This window comes from Gorilla gorilla, chromosome 14 (assembly GCF_029281585.2).
Source record: "Gorilla gorilla gorilla isolate KB3781 chromosome 14, NHGRI_mGorGor1-v2.1_pri, whole genome shotgun sequence".
Taxonomy (NCBI): Eukaryota; Metazoa; Chordata; class Mammalia; order Primates; family Hominidae; genus Gorilla; species Gorilla gorilla.
In genome coordinates this window covers 75,169,631-75,189,540 of record NC_073238.2, presented here as the reverse complement: position 1 = coordinate 75,189,540, position 19,910 = coordinate 75,169,631, and the positions used below count along the sequence as shown (strand labels likewise).

Below are 19,910 nucleotides of genomic sequence, written 5' to 3'. Positions count from 1 at the left end.
GTGAAACCCTGTTTCTACTAAAAATACAAAAATTAGCCTGGATAGTGGTGGGTGCCTGTAATGCCAGCTACTAGGGAGGCTGAGGCAGGAGAATCGCTTGAACCCAGGAGGCAGAGGTTGCACTGAGCCAAGATCGTGCCATTGCCCTCCAGCCTGGGTGACAAGAGCAAGGCTCCGTCTCAAAAAAAAAAAGAAAGAAAGAATAGAAAAACAAAAAGAATGCTGTAGATTTTTCAAATAGTTATGCTAACCTAATATTTAATATTTTTAATCTAGCATTTTCCAAATTTGTTTAACCATGAAGTGGAACTAATGTCCACTTAGTAATAGTTAAATAATTTGAGGCTTAAATTATTTTATGAATTGTAATTAAAGTTAGAAACAGATGCATTATTATTAAAATAACTTTAAAAAGAGTGACGGCATGTGTTAGGTAATATCCTGTCATGTTATTTCACTTTGGGATTTACTTCACCATCAGAAAAATGAAACGAAATAATAACATAATCTATATTTTCATTACTCAATAAAGGAAAACTCAGAATACCCAGAAACCTTTTAAATATGTTTTTACATATAGTTTAAATAGATTATAATATGTTATTATCAGATATTAGAATTCAAACAATACTTTGTACAGATTATTAAAACAGCATATTATTTTCTTAGTATTAATTTAAATGGTCAATTAAAATGTCCCCATTGAATAATATAGCTAGATCAAAACTAAACCTCAAGTTTTTCATAATATTCCATTAGGCTTAGCTATCACAAACTGAATTTGGATTTAAGAGTTAGATACGAACGAATTTTAAGGTAACATTTATGCATATGGAATACATTTATGAATAAATGCTCTGTCCTTCTGTGTCAGCAGTTTTTATATCTCCAGCAAAGTGTTTTTGTATAATCCGCAACCTCCCACAAAAATGGTAAAAGGCTGGGTGATAGATGAGGAAGAAATAAATAAAGCTCCATCTAACACAACCAAACTTTACTAAAAGAAAGCTTAAAGATACTGCATGGAATCCCTAAGTTCCATGTACCATGATTTGAAAATTATGTTCTTAAATGGGGCTAAACTAGCCATACAGTTTCCTTCTGATTTACTGTTGTTTATATTGCAAAAGAAAATGAGCACTGCTCACATGGCGGTCTCTGAAAGTTTCCCAAAATATGTGTGGTAGAAGAAGATGTATTTCAGTGACCTTAACCAGTAAGTATGAAAAATTGTAACTGCAAACTTATTTAAGAACTTATCAGTAAAAATGAAAAATCTTCTGGACTAGGGTCACATAGGTGCTTGTATTGTTTACTAAATACTAACTGGCAAAACCACACTGTTACATAATTCTAATCCTCCTTTGAGGTCAATGGTTTTTGTAAGAATTATCCTTTTTAATATCTACTATGATATTTTATTATCAAATAAAACTAGATGGAGCCTAATTTTATAACTATGCCATTAAAATTACTAACACGACCTTTATCTGGGACTCATTTTAAACTCAGGATTATACGTATCACAACTCTCCATCACCCTCCTCATTAGAATTATGGAAGGTTCTATTTTTCTTTTTAATATTATAATAGTGATGGAATAATTTATAGCTTATTAATATTATTTGAATTTGAAAAGGTAACTTTCAAATGTGCTTCCCAGGATGACATTATAAAATAAATTGTATACAAAGTTACTTCAAAACTAAAACTTGAGATTGATAGTTCTTCATTTTAAAGTATGCTAACATGAAAATATATATAATTATCATAAAAAAAGAACCCAAACCCTCCTAAAAACAAATTTTACTTTTTAAATAGATAAAATATATAAGAACTTTTTAAAGAGATACAATTCTTTAAGTTATGCTTTCTTCTTCCACATTAATTTTATCTTTAAACTAATATGGAATAATAACCTATAATTATTTAAATTAAAACTTCAGTAAGTAAGATTTTCTCTACTCATATTTTGTTTAAAGCTTCAAGAAGAATTCAGACCCTAATTAGATATTTCAGTTTGTTTCATATAATAAAAACTATGACTTTCTTATCTTTGTGCAGAGGGCAGGGATTTTTGTGTTTTATAGACTTACATATACCCTCACCTAGAACAGTGCCCGACACCTAAGAGATGTACTAGATACATAATGAATATTTGTTGAATAAATGAGTATTCTACAGAAAAAAACTTAAGATAGGATGCTCACCTAAAAGACGATAACAATTTGCCTATCACCTTCCAGAATTACTGGCCAAGATGATGTGTATTATATGTTAAGGTCTTAGAACTAACAATTACCTACACAATAATCATTTTTCTAGTTGAAATAATAGCTGAACAATGATCATTTCCTGATACCAAGAAGCAGATACTATCAACTTTTAAAAAGAAAGTTTAGACATTAGCACACTGTAAAACACTTCTTAGGATATAAAAGTCTCAATATAATTCAGGTCATTAATATATATGGAAAATGAGGACCCAACAATGTTTTCCCAGGTTTAGGAGAGCAATTCAGAAGCAACAACACAAAAAGTTTGCCTGACCAGCAGCACCAGAGTATTTTACAAGCCTCCAAATTGCCTGTGGTATCTTTTTACTGGTTTCCTGGAATTCGTTTTAGAGTTTAAAGGAAGCAATTTGGAAAGGGCCTGTGGGAAACAAGTAGCAGGTTTTCTCTGCCCCTAATGTTTTCTCATACAGTGGTAGGAAATAGAAAATAATCTGTTGTTTTCCATATATAATTTTACTAGTGAAACATGAGACTCCATAATGTTTCATTTACTTTGCTAAAATAAGAAAAATCCTACAATGTTCAAAGAACTCATTTTTTGAGATAAATAAGAGCATTTATCCAGTTAATAATGAGCTGTGCATCTCATGTGTGTTAACTAGAAAGTTCACTGGAATAAAGACATCAAATTAAGATAGAATACCTTAAGATAGCAAAAAAAAAAAAAAAAAATACAGGTGAAATCTAGCTAGAACAAATAAATCAGGGATGACAACAAAAGTTTAATGAATCATTTTGAAGATAATTAGTATTTAATCATAATCAAAACACACATTTTGGCCATATAAATGTGTACTCAAAGACCCCAACATTAATACTTTCAAAATATTTCAAAAATATACTCCCCGAGTATGTTCTGGAAGTAAAAATACATATCCACACGAAAAGGAGAAATAAATATTTGGTCTACTGACAAATTTAAGGCAAATAATTTCTAAATTTCATGAGAAAAACATTAACACTTAGATTTAAAGTATTAACTTGATTTTTATTTTAATTTTCCATACAACAAGGTATTAACTTAGTCATCGAGTCACTTCATATATCATGCTTTCTATTTAATGATTTATGCTTATACTTTTAAAAGACAACACAAGCAACTAATTTTCTACAAAGGCTTTTGGCTTATATGCAGGCTTTTTTTGACTGTTTTTCTGCAAACTAGTTTAAAAAAATCTTCACTAAATGATCACTGCTACATTTAGGAAAACAAGAGTTTTCCAAAATCTTGTGGCAATACAAACATAAATCTTAGTGAAAGATACAATACCATTTCACAATAAAAAAAATTGTAGTGCACATATATAGTCCACAAGTTAAAAAATTAAAAATTCCACAATCCATAGTGTAATTGTGCTAAGGCCTCTCTAACCATTTCCCTGCAGCTTTGCAGCCCTTTAATTTTTCTAGTATGACTTATCAGTTACAGTTACCTTCTTATTGGTACAGTGAATGTTTTGTTTTTTGATAATTTTGTACATTTTTGACTTAAAACTTGTTACAGTTTCCTCTTACCAAAATTTTTAAAAAGTACTCAAAGACCCCAACATTAACACTTTCAATACTCTCAGGGGCTAAGAGAATTCTATATGAACTCTACATTGCATGTACTGACAGCAACACAGACTATATTTCTTCAGGGTTTTTTTACATCTATATGCACACAAATATTTTTTAAAATAGAAATAGGTCGAGATGTTAAGCTGGTGGCCTCTATATTTCGAGGAGATATTTCTCTCAACTAAGTTAATTATTTATGCAGATAAAGAAGAAAGGCTGATCATAATGTGCATGATCCAGAGATGTTCGTTATAGTAACCTACGCAAATTCATAAAACATCAACAACCACTTGATTATAAAAGTAGGAGAAAAGAAATACCAGAATCTCCAAAAGATTTAGTGATTCTATCCTGCTTCTTTCTGTAAAATATTTCAAATATTTTATAAAAGATTTCTAAGTTGACTGCAGAAAAAGAAAATAGGTTAATAAATGACATAATAAAGGATAAATATTCACAAATAAGTAGGAAAAATATGAAAGTATTGCTGTAGTTCAGAACAGAATCACTAAATGAGCTGTACAGCTGATAAATTTATTGTCCAGCTAAGTTTATACAGACCTAAAATCAAGGATAAAGCAATGAGGACTCTTAAGGGAGAAATAGGAAAAGTCACTGACTGTAGAAAGAAAATGATCACTTCAGTACCAAACACCTCTGAATAGAAGAGCTACAGTGAGGAATAAGAAATGTGCTCATCAGCTATGGCCACCCTGGAACAGCAAAAGGAAGGAGAGAAGAAGCCACGTAAGAAAACTAAATTTTTCTTTAGGGAGAGAAGAATAAAATTAATCTCTTATTAAGTCTTCTAAAAAGTAAGAAGTAAATAACATAAGAATTGTATTTTCAATCTTTGACTGCTATGGCTAAAAACAACTGGGAACATAATAAATAGCAAACCAGGACTCAACTTGTAGAAATACAGATTCAATAAGTAATTACTTTCATCATCAAAACTAGATTAAAATGTGTGTATTAATGGAAAAGAGAGAATGAAAATAGCCAACATATGAGAACCTCTCAGAAGAGTAAAAATATGGTTACACCAAATTTCTCCAAGAAAAGAAAGATGTAAATTAGATATTGATGATTTGGAGTTTTTAGGCAAAGAGCAATTAAAGTTTAGAGGATAAGAGTTAGGGAAACGATCTCTTAATTAAACATATGAGCCATTAGTAATCTTATGTTGTAAAAGTTGGAATAATAAATTATTTAGAAAATAATTTCTCTAGAACAAAAAGGCAAAAAATAAAGATCCATGGCCCAAAACAGTATTACTACTATTAGGTTTTTTGTTTTTCTGTTGCCGTTTTATTTCTCTTTTTGGAAGGTGGAGAAGGGGTACCACTGAAGATATGACAGAAAAATTTTAGAAGACCAAAACTAAAAGCAGTTCATGAGAAAACAATGTACCCTTCAATGATGAAGTTACTCTGGATGATATAATTTTCTAGAATATTTTGCTATTTTAGGAAAATACCAACATATTTGTTGATATTGGCTTATAACAATAAATTTATTAACAGCTACTCACAAATTAAAGAAATGAAAGAAGTACGAAAAACTTCACAGAGCTAATTCTAATATGTCTTGTATTCCTGTTTTTGCCTAAATGTAAGAATCAATCTATATAAAATCACATAAGTTCTTTATAAAATGGACTCCATGAGTCAGTAAATTCTAAGTTACATCATCAAAGTTATCACACAGCTTTGACATAACATTTGGTAACAAAACTACTCCAATAATTAGCAAACAGATAATTTATAGTTAATCTGTACATATATACGTCAATATATATGCAGTAAATGCATTGTAAAATTGTATATAACTTAAAGTGTTTTTTTTAATTTTACCTGTAACTAAAATAATAAATGACATTGCACATCCAACAGAGATTTGAATTTGACAGCTGCTGGACATAATTTAGTAAAATTCAAAGTAACAAACTGGGAAAGAAACAAAATATGCATAAAAACCCATTTCACACGTACAAATTTTTGGCAAACGTAAATAAGGGCACCTATTTCCAAAGCATAATACAACAAAACATTATACAAGAAAAGTAATTCAATGCATTCATTTTTATTGTAGTTCAGTGTAAGCATTGAATTAAAATCTTACTTTAGGGGTAGACAGTTATAAGTAAATTCAAAATATTATTCCACTTGCACATTTTGTATGGCTATCTAATTCTTTAGAGCTATATATTTTCTTCAAAATAGTTTATGCCTTTGTACAGAATATGTATCACGTACCCATGCCTCTGTTTGAATGGGCTTGATATTGCTCAGTAGCACCTCTTCATAGTTTCCGTAGTCAATGAATTTAACAACTGCTGTCATACCCGAAGAATGGAGGGCTTCAACTTCTGCCCGGTAAAACTGAGGAGGCAAAAGGAGTTTTAAATATGACAATTGGTATTGTCTATAAAGGGCAATATTTGAGGGAAATGTAAATTCTTAAAGTGTTCCAATGTGTAATATTCTTTAGAAGGAAACTTACCTTTGGAACCCTTTTGACTCACATTAGTAAGACAATTCTTTTTTTTTTTTTTTTTTTGAGACAGGGTCTTGCTCTGTTGCCCAGGCTGGAGAGCAGTAGCAAGATCTTGGCTCACTGCAACTTCCGCCTCCCCAGCCCAAGCGATCCTCCCATCTCAACCTCTTGAGAAGCTGGGACTACAGGTGTGTGCCACCACACCTGGCTAATTTTTTGGTATTTTTTGTAGAGATGGGGGTTTCACCACGTCGCCCAGGCTGGTCTCAAACTCCTGAGCTCAAGTGATCTGCCTGCCTTGGCCTCCCACAGTACTGGGATAAAAGGTGTGAGCCACTGCGCCCAGCCAACAATTCTTATATGCTAATCAGAATATATAACTACAGAGTAATTTATTTTAAAAACAGAAATATCTGACTAAAAAAAAAAATTGCAAAAAAGGCGGCTCAGTACTTCAGTCATCACAAGTGGCTAGAATGAAGTAGGAATGTCAGTCAAGAAGCTAAATGCATCACTTAGATCCAGTATTTATAGGATTAAAGACATCGCAAGTCCTGAGGCTTATCAGTTTCCTTAGTGTTAGCCAGCTCTAAGAACTGATGCATATTAACAAACTCACAAGGAACTGATTTACTTAATAACTATAATTTTATCTACTGATTTATTTATATTTATTTCTAGAGACAAGTTTTCACTCTGTTGCCCAGGCTGGAATGCAGTGGTGTGATCATAGCTCACTGCAACCTCAAACTCCTGGGCTCAAGTTGTCCTCTTGCTGCAACCTCCCAAGTAGCTGGGTCTACAGGTGCATACAACCATACCTGGCTAATTTTTAAAAATTTTTCATAGAGACAGGGTATTGCTAGGTTGCCCAAGCTGGTCTCAAACTCTTGGCCTCAAGTGATCCTCTCTACTTGGCCTCCCAAAGTGTTGGGATTACAAGCATGAGCCACTATGTCTGGCCAATAACTACAATTTTAAAATTTATCTGTTAATTAACTAAGAATAGGTCATCTGATTGCAGTAATCTTTCAGTACAGATCATCCCATCCAGGACCCAAATTGTAGGTCTGAATGTTGCTTAACTACAATTTAAAAATTTATCTGTTCAATAACTAATATATAGCTCTATTTATCTGTTAAATTAACTGGGAATAGGTCATCTGATTGGAGCAATCTTTCAGTACAGATCATCCCATTCAGGACAGAAATTGTAGGTCTGAATGTTGCTTAGTAAAGGTGAAATGGACACAAAAAACAAATTGCTCTTAATGTTTTCTTCAAGCTAGGGTATTTGAATACTCTATTACAGTATAACACTATCTACTCTAATAGCATCTCTCTTTTTTTTTGAGACAGAGTCGTCCTCTGTCACCCAGGCTGGAGTGCAGTGGTGCAATCTCAGCTCACTGCAACCTCCGCCTCTCGGGTTCCAATGATTCTCCTGCCTCAGGCTCCCCAGTAGCTGGGATTACAGGCACGTGCTACCACAGCTGGCTAATTTTTGTATTTTTAGTAAAGACAAGGTTTTACCATGTTGACCAGGCTGGTCTCGAACTCCTGACCTCAAGTGATCTGCCCGCCTCTGCCTTCCAAAGTGCTGGGATTACAGACATGAGCCACTGCACCCAGCCAATAATAGTATCTCTTAAGAGGTTCACTAAAATTAGAAAATACTAAAGGCAACAAAAATTCATATTTTTCACATCCTTCTAAAAAATGAGTTACCCTCAAAACAGTTGGTTTTAAACTAGTATATTTAATATTACAAAGGTATTAAGTGAATCCACGGTGTTTCCTTTCCAGGTCTGAATGTTAGCAAGTTTAGAGACATGATGCTGTACTTTTCCTCATCTTAGAATTCTTGTTATACCTTCCTATCTCTCCCCTCTTCCTTTATTTCTTAGCCCCACACTTTTGTGTTCTGTGAATTGTTCTGAGTTGCCAAATTATGCCAGTTCAGGTAAATTAAACAAACACTGAATCATGCTATATCTTAGCATGACTAAGATATATGTATTTTTGACTTATATTTTCAACTTATGATGGGTTTATTGGGATATAAACCCAATAAAAATGCTAAAATCTATATTTATTCGTCAGTGAAGACTTTAACTAGAAGGAATGACATGGTCTAAGACCAGGATCACAGTGGTGGCAATACTGAGGACAAATTTAAAAGGAATAAAGTTTCAGGCAAGGAAACTAATATGGAGGTTGTAATATTTCAGTTGACGAAAAAAATAGCTGAACTAGTTTAGCAGTCTACAGGAAGAAGAACTTTCCAGAAATTCCCAAATTCTCTTATGGAAATGAAGTTAGAAAGAAGGCAAGATATTGTGAGGAAATTTTTTAAGCAATATGTACACTAATGTATTAATTATCTCCAAAATATCATTACAATGCAATTAAGAAGATTATGGTATCTTAATGATAGTTACACTCAATTCCTTTTCTTAAATGTCTACCCTTGTCTCTGCCTAAAAAACACTGGAAAGTTGTCCATTCTTGACAAGACATTTAGAAGCTACCTCTTCAATTTGTGGTTTCAGAAGATTAACTAATTCCATCTCTTTCACAGGGTATTCTTTACCTTTTTCCCAATGGTTAAGGGTGGTGTAATCTATTTAGAGTCCACAGTTCCTCACTACAACTGAAAGTACACATCTAATCTGAATCAAAGCAGCCATCGTAGAAGATCATTCAATTACCCTAAGAATGCTCCAATCGCTCAAAACACTTTGGGTACTGTTTTGTTAGGTACTGAATTGTTAGGTACTGTTTTTTAGATGCTACATGACATTTTGAACATATTCAGCAGAGGCAATAAATTTGGTACTTTGATCTTTTTAAATTTAATTTTTTCACCACAGCTATTACTGATGGACAGTATTAATTTTTTATACAATTACAATTAACATTAGACCTTTATTAACAATCATAACAGGTATTTGGAGGCCTTTTAGTACAGCACAGCCATAACTATCTGATATGCCCCAATCACCTGGCACATAGCAGTAGCTATTCAGTTATGATTTGTTGAATATTCGATTAATATTTGTTAAAGAACTCTGCTCAATCTAATTATCTGTAGGCCTATTCTTTTTTGTTTTTGATAATCATTCATAGTCATTCATTCATTCTTTGTTTTTTTTAACCATGGCTCATAACTTTTTAAAGGGTATTAGACACTGCACGTAAGTACTGGAAAGGTTGTAGAAGATGTTATTTTTTCCCAGTAAAACAGTTACATTTTCTACTGGCAGAGAGAATATAAGCAGATATCCCTGATCCTGTAGAGAGTTGCTTTTGACTCTGTAAGGGTTGTCTGTTTTAATTTTGCAGTTACTACCCAGGGTATGATCTTTGTAGGATTTCAATGGAAAGCCTGAGTCACTTACCAAGGCTTTCAAACATTTTGAACATGAATTCCAATCTCTTACTTCTGCTCTTGTCAAGGTCACCAGTAACCCCACATTACCCAATACAGAAAACACTTTTCCATCCTCACCTGAACCTTTCACAGGAGCATCAGATACAGTGACTATTATTTCTAGGGTAGCTACTGTTGGCTCAATAAACACTGCTTTCCAATTACTTCACTCTTTCTTGCCTCCACCATGAAGGAGAAATATCTAAATATAATGAATCTCTCACTACTCAAAACAAACAGTTCCTGAATTTTGGAAAGTAGTCTGAGTTGGAAGAATAAGAATCTGGATAGTGAAGACCACCTGCATCTGCTTTTCAAGCCTTCCTAATAGCCAGGAAGTGGCCATGTGAAATAGTTCCAAATCTGCTGGTATTCCTGGGAAGGCTTTTGCGTTTCCAGAGAAAAAGAAAAGACACCCAGTGCTGTCTCCTCCCTTCTTTCCAGGCTTAAGTAAAGATGTGACAGAGATGCTGTTTCTAAATAATCATCATCCCAGTCACACAAAAATCTTAAAAGCCTATGCCATCTAGCTGTTTCACTCTATACTCCTCCTTATTCTATCATCAGGCAACATCTAACACTCTGCTTATACCTCATTATTTAATGAACACAAGAAGGCCTGGTTCTTGACCCCAAATCCTACAGCATCCTTATTAAAGGATCCACCCAAACCCCTAGTGTGAATTTCAATTCCTTGAAATCTTCAGTTACCTTTACTTACACCATTCCCTTTAGCCACACACTCTCATAGGCACATCCTTACTGTATCAACTGCAACCTATAAAATATTTATTTTGGGCCGGGCGTGGTGGCTCACACCTGTAATCCCAGCACTTTGGGACGCCGAGGCGGGTGGATCACCTGAGGTCAGGAGTTCGAAACCAGCCTGGCCAACATGGTGAAACCCTGTCTCTACTTAAAAAAATAAAAAATACAAAAAATTAGCTGGGCATGGTAGGGCATGTCTGTAGTCCCAGCTACTCAGGAGGCTGAGGCAGGAGAATTGCTTGAACCTGGGAGGTGGAGGTTACAGTGAGCTGACATCATGCCATTGCACTCCAGCCTGGGCAACAAGAGTGAAACTCCATCTCAAAAAAAAAAATTATTTAAAATATTTTTCCTCTTTTGAGTTGCTTCTCACATCCTCCCAGACCCTTCGCTCTGTAACTCCCTTACATATGTTTTTACTACCTTGCTATTGTCTCCGTCCCCTCACCATCCTACTTTTCTCATATATAATTGCTCTCTCCAGAATTAACTAATTAACAGAGTTAACAAATAATTATGAAGTCCCTATACTGTGAAAGAAGCAAGACTACAGACGAAAACCAGAGAGGCACAGTCCAGCCTTCAAGGAACTTAATATCATGGTAGTGCAAAAAGATACCAATTCAAGAGCCAAAACAAAAAATATTTACAAGTTGTCATAAATTTTAAAAAGTAATTAAGGCACTGATTAAGAGAATAATGTAAGTAGGAGGATGGGGCAGGTCAAAGAAGGCTTCTTCTAGGAGGTGATGTTTGAGCCAAGCCCTCAAGGATGAGAAGAGTAGCTGATAGAAGAGCATGTTGGGCAGAAGGAAAAAAATGTGCAAAGTCCCCTTCTCTCTGATGGTCCCTCTGTCCCTTTCCCTTTCTTGCTCTCACCGTGCTGGTCTTCTATCTCTTGGCTAGGCTTTTACTTGACCCACTGCACTCTTTCTTGCCCTCATCTTCTGTCTTTCCTTCCTTCTTTCCCCTACAATTTCTTTCTTTGCCTTTAGCCACCATATAATATAAAACTAAAAGTTGGTTTAATATTTTTACACTTGATCTTAGCCAAAAAGCCGAGAAGCAATGGTTTAATAATTTTTAAATTATTATAAAATAAATAATTAACTTATATGTTAACTTTTTTAAAAAGTAAGCTGAATGTGTACTATTTTCTTCAACTGAAAATCTGCAGAATTTTATTTTGTGCCACTCAACTGATTTTCTTCCTTGTGAATCAGTGTAATTTTACCAGAGTGAAAAGCAAACATATATAATTCAGTTGATGATAAGTAAAATAAAGTTCAACTTCACATAATTACTTTTACAATACTTTTCTGGCATGTAAGCTAAAACCAAACCGAACTTAACCAAATCTTACGGGACAGATTGTCCCTAGGCATCCATAAAAATATTAAATATTTTGTTTATCCTTTATATATCTATAAATCTGCTCAAAGATTTTAAACAGGTACAATAGTAGAAAAAGACTCATAGTTCCAAAGTGACAGCTTCTATAAAGTCCCACTAGAATGTTACATTTAGTAATATTAGTGTATAATATCTTTAAAGCATCCATACCTTGTTGTCTTCCCAATAAAGTGCAAAACATTCATCTCCAGGTTTCCACATTTTTGCATACTCCATAGGAATAGATGATTCTAGTATTTTTTCTGGCTTAATTGGCCCAGATCTTCGTTTGGGCCCACTATTGTAAAATATTTTATCATCACAGGGTACAGCTGTGACAGGTCCTGCTGGCTTAATAGGTCCTATTCGTCTTCCTTTCAGTGGCATTTCTACTTCTCCATTTGGAACACCAATGAAACTATTACTTCGAACTGGATTCTGATAATCAGTATTTACATTAAAATGTTTTTCAATTTTTATACCACTGAAAGCTTCATTATTTATTGTTTGTGATTTCCTGTCATAAAAATAATCAGGAATAGATGTTTGGCTTTCTCTTTTTCCACGTTTTTGATTATTATAATCTACAGATCCTTGAGGAAGTGGATTTTCTTTTGCCTCTGCAAAGGAGGGACCTTTTCCTGATCTGATTTGCATAGAGTTATCTCTTTTTTTAAAAGCACCATCACTATGCTGAGAACCTAAAGGATATGAAGTATCTTTAGTTCTGTCATATCTAGAATATGGTCTATCACATTTGATTCTGTCTTCAGCCCATACTTCAGATACTGAAGAAGTACTTGGTCTTTCAGAACCTCTATTTCTAGGTAATCCACTGCCTTCTAAAACTGACTTTGAATTTTGGGAGTCTCTTTGAAAACGAGGAGGTTTTTCATTTCTTGGCTGCCTGGTATCATTTCGAGGAGGATGTCTCAGATGATTATTATCTTTTACTCCATTTTGCTCAATATTTGATGATCTGTATTGTCCCTGATGAAGCTGCTGTGGCTGTGATTTAGATTCTGAAAGGTAAAAGTATACCATATGCAAATTAAGATGAAGACTCTGCATTAATAATTATTTTAAAATGCTTTATTCTATTAATACAAAATTATCAAACTACTGTTCTAAAATCTTCTTCCATCTTCCTACCTCATTATCTTACTCCTTCTCTGCTTCCTTGGAGTCCTGCATTTCTAATGTACAGTTTCCTTAGTCAGCAACATTAATAAAGTAAAGTAGTAAAATGGACCACAGAAAAATGATGGATAATCCAAATTCTTATAATGCAGCTACCTACATATGCTATTCTGGTAAATCATTTCCTAAAACATTAATGAAATAGAACTGCAAATTGCTAACTCAGAAACTGCTATGAAACTGCACAAGTACAACGCTGATCAACTCTTTCTGAATGCCACTCTAATTTAGAAATATATAGCTATTATTATCAGTCATGTTCTAGCCTTTGCAAAAATGTTTCTTTTCAAATCTTTCTGGATCTGGAATTGCTGTTTATGTTACAAACAGATATCCTACTATAAAAAAAAGAGTTTATGTTACAAATAGATATCCTGCTATACAAAAGGGTTAATTTTCTTGATCTGTTAAAGTAATTAAGAGTAGGTACTACTTGGAAATACAGAAAAGTGTCAAAAGTGGAAATACCGAAAAAGTGTCAGAAACATTACTAAGCATAATACTGCCTATAATGTCCAAGAAATAACATGATAAATATAGAAAGATAATTTTTAATGGCTGTATTTCACATAGTGATTTTTATTCTGTTTCAATTTGTACCATGTCATTTATACTTTCTTCCTCCATAATTTCACACAGCATGTCTATAACATGATTACCAAACATACTCATTGGTCTTTGGTGTATGTGTCTTGTTTCCTTTGTCATACATCATAATCAACATGCAGCTGTAATTATTCTTATATTTCCCCAAGGTTACAACACTTCCAAAGAGGGCTTCCACTGACATCTTGGGTGAGACTGTTCCCTCTGTTGCAAGGAAATTAACTGCAAGAAAATTAACTTCATTGGCCTACAGATACGAAATGCCAAAAGGACCCTCCCCCAGCATCCCCAGGGATGTTGACTATCAAAACTTTCCCCAAACATTTCCAAACAGCCACTGGAGGCCAAAAGGTATCTGGTAAATTGTTTAAAACAACAGGAATAAAGGTTTAAAGGTTACTGAGTGACAAAACAGGTCACTGATTAAAGATCAAGACTCAAAGTAGTCAGGCCACACCTGTAATCCAAGCACTTTGGAAGGCTGAAGCAGGTGTATCGCTTGAGGCCAGGAGTTCGAGACCACCCTGGGCAACATGGTGAAACCTTGTCTCTACTAAAAATACAAAAATTAGCTGGGTGTGGTGGTGCACACCTGTAATCTCAGCTACCTGGGAAGCTGAGGCAAGAGAATCGCTTGAACCTGGGAGATGGAGGTTGCAGTGAGACGAGATTGTGCCACTGCTCTCCAGCCTGGGTGACAGAGCAAGACTCCATCTCGAAGAAAAAAAAAGACTCAAAGTGGTCCAAAAAAATCCATTCTCAACCGAACCAATGGAAGCTAGAAGCCAAAAGGCTTTAAATACTTTTAAAATTATGGAAAATTTTCTAAGGAAAAAATTAATCCAGTCAAACCACCCCTTAACTGTGACAAAGAATGAAGATTTTTCTAAGATATAAGATTTCAAATATTAGCCAAGGCCATAAGAGAGATCTTTAAAAAAAAAAAAAAAAAAACTTTCCCCCAAAAATATCTGCCTAATAAACATAACACAATGTCTTATTTTAACAAATGCAGTCAATATTAAATTTTTCTTTAGAGAGAAGAAAAATGGTCACTTTTAGTTTCTGCTGGCATTGTTTACTGCCCAGGAGTAAAGATTTCGGGAAGAATAGCAGTGACCATAATCAGGACACAAATGAGCACTTTCAGCAGAAGGCATATATTGGCTTTTGTTCCGGACATTTTTATAAAAGCAGCATTTGCCTCCTGTTGATTATCTGCTATGTATTAGATAGCCCACACTAGCACTTTATATACATTATCAATAGTCTCCAAGATAGTTTTATGATACAGGTGTTATGAGGCTTAACAGAGAGAGGTAAACTAAGGTCCCTTGTATAGTACATTGAATAAATAAGTATTTGGGAAGTAAGCTTTTCAGATCTGCTGTTTAGGGAAGAATTTTTCTTAAATTATTCCAGTGAGGGCCCCTAATATTCATGATAATCAGGAGGAAGAGAAAAAATTAAGTCATCACGAGAGTAACTAAGTATCCTGGACTACAGATAAAGGATGACTAATGATGCATACAGAATGAAAGTTCAGCCAGGCTTGGCAGATGTGGCAGAATTTGATTTCAATTCTTCTAAAAGGAAAATACAAAAAATTTCCTAATCTACAATTTAGAATTAAGGGGTACTATGGGTCTATGGAACTATACTGGAGAACTATATTAATAACAAAATATAAAATCTTTTCACTTTGTTCCAGATCCAATCTACTTAAAGAATTTCTGATTTTTTATTATTGTTTTCACTAACAATTAACACTTTCACTTATGTACTCAAGCACTCTCATGCACCAGCCTTCTTACATCAAAAGTACTATCTTAGAAAAGAGAATGACAAATTCCTGAACAGCTTATTATTTAACAAATAAACAAACTTAGGAAATTGCTGATAGTAAAGAGGAAAAGTCATTACACTTAGTACTTAAAATATTATTTTCAGTTACTGAATTGATGATGATGTACATTAGACTACAGAATAAAACAAGTAATTTTGTTAATAATGAACATACTTCATATCCATTACTATGCTGAGATAATATAGTGAGAGTAACATTTATAAAGAAAATTATTTCTTAAAAATAAGAATTCCTGGCCAGGTGCGGTGGTTCACCCCTGTAATCCCAGCACTTTGGGAGGCCAAAGCAGGTGGATCACCTGAGGTCAGGAGTTCGAGACCAGCCTGGCCAACATGGTGAAACCCTGTCTCTACTAAAAATGCAAAAATTAGCCAGGCTTGGTGGCACGGCCCTGTAATCCCAGCTACTCGGGAGGGTGAAGTGGGAGAATTGCTTGAACCCGGGAGGTGGAAGATGCAGTGAGCCAAGACTGTGCCACTGAACTCCAGCCTGGGCGACAGACAGAGACCTCATCTCAAAAAAAAAAAAAAAAGAATTCCCTTAATATAGTAAAATAAACTCACAGAGGTAGAAAGTGAAAATTGTGGGTTTTTTTTTTTTTTTTTTTTTTTTTTGAGAGAAAATTTTGCTCTGTTGCCCAGGCTGGAGTACAGTTGCGTGATCTTGGCTCACTGCAACCTCCACCTCCCGGGTTCAAGTGATTCTCCTGCCTCAGCCTCCAGAGTACCTGGGATTACAGGCGCCTGCCACCATGTCTGGCTAATTTTTGTATCTTTAGTAGAGACGGGGTTGGCCAGACTGGTCTCAAACTCCTGACCTCATGATCTACCCGCCTGGGCCTCCCAAAGTGCTGGGATTACAGGTGTGAGCCACTGCGCCTGGCCGAAAATTGTGTTTTTTAAAGAAGTTAGTTTTCATATATATCCATTTCATTCAAAATGAAATAATACCTAAGAAGTCATTCTTGGATTTCCAATCATTCTTGGATTCATCATCCAATCATTCTTGGATTTCCTTAAGCCTAATACCTTTTATCTTAGGTTAGTTAAATCATAAAGTCATATATAAAGTAAGTATTTTGAAACTGAGCTCATCTATTAAACACATAACAAATATACTCAATTATTAAATTGTGGGAGAGGCAATCTTTCTTTTCTTTTCTCTTTTTTATTTTATTTTATTTTATTTTATTTTTGAGATGGAGCCTCACTCTGTGGCCCAGGCTGGAGTACAGTGGTGCAGTCTCGGCTCAGTGCAACCTCCACCTCCCGGGTTCAAGTGATTATCCTGCCTCAGCCTCCCAAGTAGCTGGGATTATAGGTGCAGACCACCACGCCCGGCTAATTTTTGTATTTTTAGTAGAGACAGGGTTTCACCATATTGGCCAGGCTGGTCTCAAACTCCTGACCTCAAGTGATCCACCCGCCCTCGGTCTCCCTAAGTGCTGGGATTACCATGAGCCCCGTGCTCAGCCAGAAAAGCAATTTTAAATAAACTAAGAAATATATCCCAAATCAACTGAAAAGGCAGCTCCTTGGTTCCCCAGTCAGAATCTAAGTTCTCACCCACCCTTTTTGAGAAGGCATCATGATTCTAAACTACATTAGATACCAATGGACAGCACAGGTCAGGTCTGCCATCACTCTAATAAATATACTAAGATATTTTTCTGTACAGCCAGCAGAGTAAAATGCATCACATTTTTTTAAATCACCCCAAAGGAAAAGGTGGAAAAAAAAAAGCACAAGTAGAAATGGGTAATATTTAATATTAAATAGCAGAAAAAAGAAAAGGTTAGCAAAAAGTGATAGAAAAATGTACTACAGGACCAGTGCTATGGCTCATGCCTGTAATCCCAGCACTTTGGGATGCCAAGGCAGGTGGATCACTTGAGGTCAGGAGTTCAAAACTAGCCTGGCCAACATGGTGAAACCCCGTCTCTACTAAAAATACAAAAATTAGCTGGGCGTGGTGGCATACACCTGTAGTCCCAGCTATTCAGGAGGCTGAGGCAGGCGAATTGCTTGAACCTGGGAGGTGGAGGCTGCAGTGAGGGAAGATGGCACCTCTGCATTCTAGCCTGGGTGACAGAGCAAGACTCTGTCTCAAAAAAAAAAAAAAGAAAAATGTATTGCAAAATAGACAAAACTGTGAAAACATGTAAAAGATCTAAAAGACCAAGGTGAGGAAAGCTCATATGAGAAAACTAATCAAAGAATGCTATATGAGTTTAGTATGATTTGAGAGAAAACATTCCTATTATTACAAGATTTTAATTTTCAAAATGTATGTTTGTGAGATAATTGACTACAATGTTTTACATCACCATGATTTGAAATGCAAGAATAATTAAGAATAAACTTATTGTCACAAATCATTTAAATCTGTACATAAGGATGTACTAAATTAATCAGGCATCTTAAAATATTAATACTTTTTTGCAGAATATTCTCCAGCAGCAGTTGTACCTGCATTTTGTAGTACAAAATCAGGTAGAATTTGTTTCCCAAGACTAATCCTCATTTTATTCTGATACACCTACCTGAAGAAATGCCTTAATATTTATTAAGATCCTAATATATGCCTGACTCTATGTGAAAGGTCTTTTGCCTACATAATTTCATGTAATCCTCACAACCATCCTAAAAGGGCAGTATTATCATCTTTATTTTGCAAGTGAAGAAACAAAGTAATGTGCCTCAACTAAAGGCTGGTGCTAGAAAATGCTGAAGCCAGAATTAAACGAAATCTAACTGAAGCTAAAACCCATGATTTTTCCATTATGCCAAGCTGCCCACCCAGAGGAAAAAAAACAGAATGTAACCAACAACATGTTACCTTCAATTTTATCACCTGTATCTGTTCATTTCTGGTGAGATGTAGAAATCACAAAGGCTCTTTCACAATCCCTGATGGGGCTGAAGAATACATTTGGACGCTAGGACTGCCAGAATCCTGACCTAAAATTAATAATCTCTTTCTATCAATGCAGAAAAACCTAAACTTCTATTGAAAATTGGATTGCTATTTAGAGCTCACAAACTGGCACTTAGAAATAGCAAAAGAAAGACTACATAGCTTTTTATCATGGGGTACCACTTACTAGTTCTGTAACCTTAGGCAAAATATTTAACTTTTCTGAGCCTCATCTTTAAGATAGGGGTAATAATAGAGCATACCTCGGAGGATTAACATATGTAAAGTACTTAGGACAGTATCTGGCTTTAATAAGCACCCAATAAATGTTAGCTGTCATTATTAGCATTAAAATTAAGCAAATAAACTTAATTGATGACACATCAGGAAAGACAAAAAATCAGAAAATAAGGTGCTTCCCTATTTATACATTCCCACTACCACCAACTCCCATTTTTAGTTCGGATCTTTATCTTGCTTTAGTTTTCTTGTTTATTTGTTTTTATTTGATTCTTAATGAAAACAGGGCAGGAAGAATGCTTTAATAAAAACTGCTTTATTCTCATATTATAAAAGTCATATTACAGAGAAAATCTAGATACATCAGAAAATCAAAATCATACTCTAATACTGTTTTTCACTTAAAATATAGTATATCTATAAACGTTCTCCATATAAAAATATTCTCTACATCCTTTAATTTTTTTCTATATTAAAAATGCTAAGAAATATTTAAAAAGTAAAAAAATTACTCTTGATCCTATCATTAGAAAAATGTATAGAAGAAAGTTCCACCTTCTGCTTATCAAATCCCACTTCCAGATATAGTAATTATTCAGTTTTGGAGGTTACTCTTTTTTATATAATTCATACACTTTCTTCTTTTTTTTGAAACGGAGTTTCACTCTTGTTGCCCAGGCTGGAGTGCAATGGCGTGATCTCGGCTCACCGCAACCTCCACCTCCCGGGTTCAAGTGATTCTCCTGCCTCAGCCTCCTGAGTGGCTGGGATTACAGGCATGTGCTGCCATGCCCGGCCAATTTTTTGTATTTTCAGTAGAGACGGGGTTTCTCCATGTTGGTCAGGCTGGTCTCGAACTCCTGACCTCAGGTGATCTGCCCACCTCAGCCTCCCAAAGTGCTGGGATTACAGGCGGGAGCCACTGCACCCGGCCCATACACTTTCATTTTTAACAAAAAGTAGACTCATGCTACATCTCGTGGGCTGCAATTCAGTTTTAAAATGAACAGTATCTCATGGGCATCTTTCCAGTTTAGTGACTATAGGTATCTCATTCATTTCTGTATTACCTTTTTTTTTTTTTTTAAGAAAAAGCTGCTTTAAATATTTTTACATAGTTACTATGTTGAGA

The 19,910-nt window shown here is 34.8% G+C and overlaps 1 protein-coding gene across 9 annotated transcripts in view; it reads right to left on the bottom strand.

Annotated features, from left to right (window-relative positions):
• The window catches only part of TDRD3 (tudor domain containing 3), a 177,336-nt gene that overhangs the window by 32,437 nt on the left and 124,989 nt on the right, over positions 1-19,910 (bottom strand). For all 9 annotated transcript variants that reach the window (XM_031001379.3, XM_031001378.3, XM_055360748.2 and 6 more), the window contains 2 exons: positions 12,121-12,971; positions 6,116-6,241 (listed from right to left, as the gene is read on the bottom strand). In XM_031001379.3, coding sequence (XP_030857239.3) covers positions 6,116-6,241; positions 12,121-12,971 — 977 coding nt within the window. The remainder of the gene's footprint in view (positions 1-6,115; positions 6,242-12,120; positions 12,972-19,910) is intronic.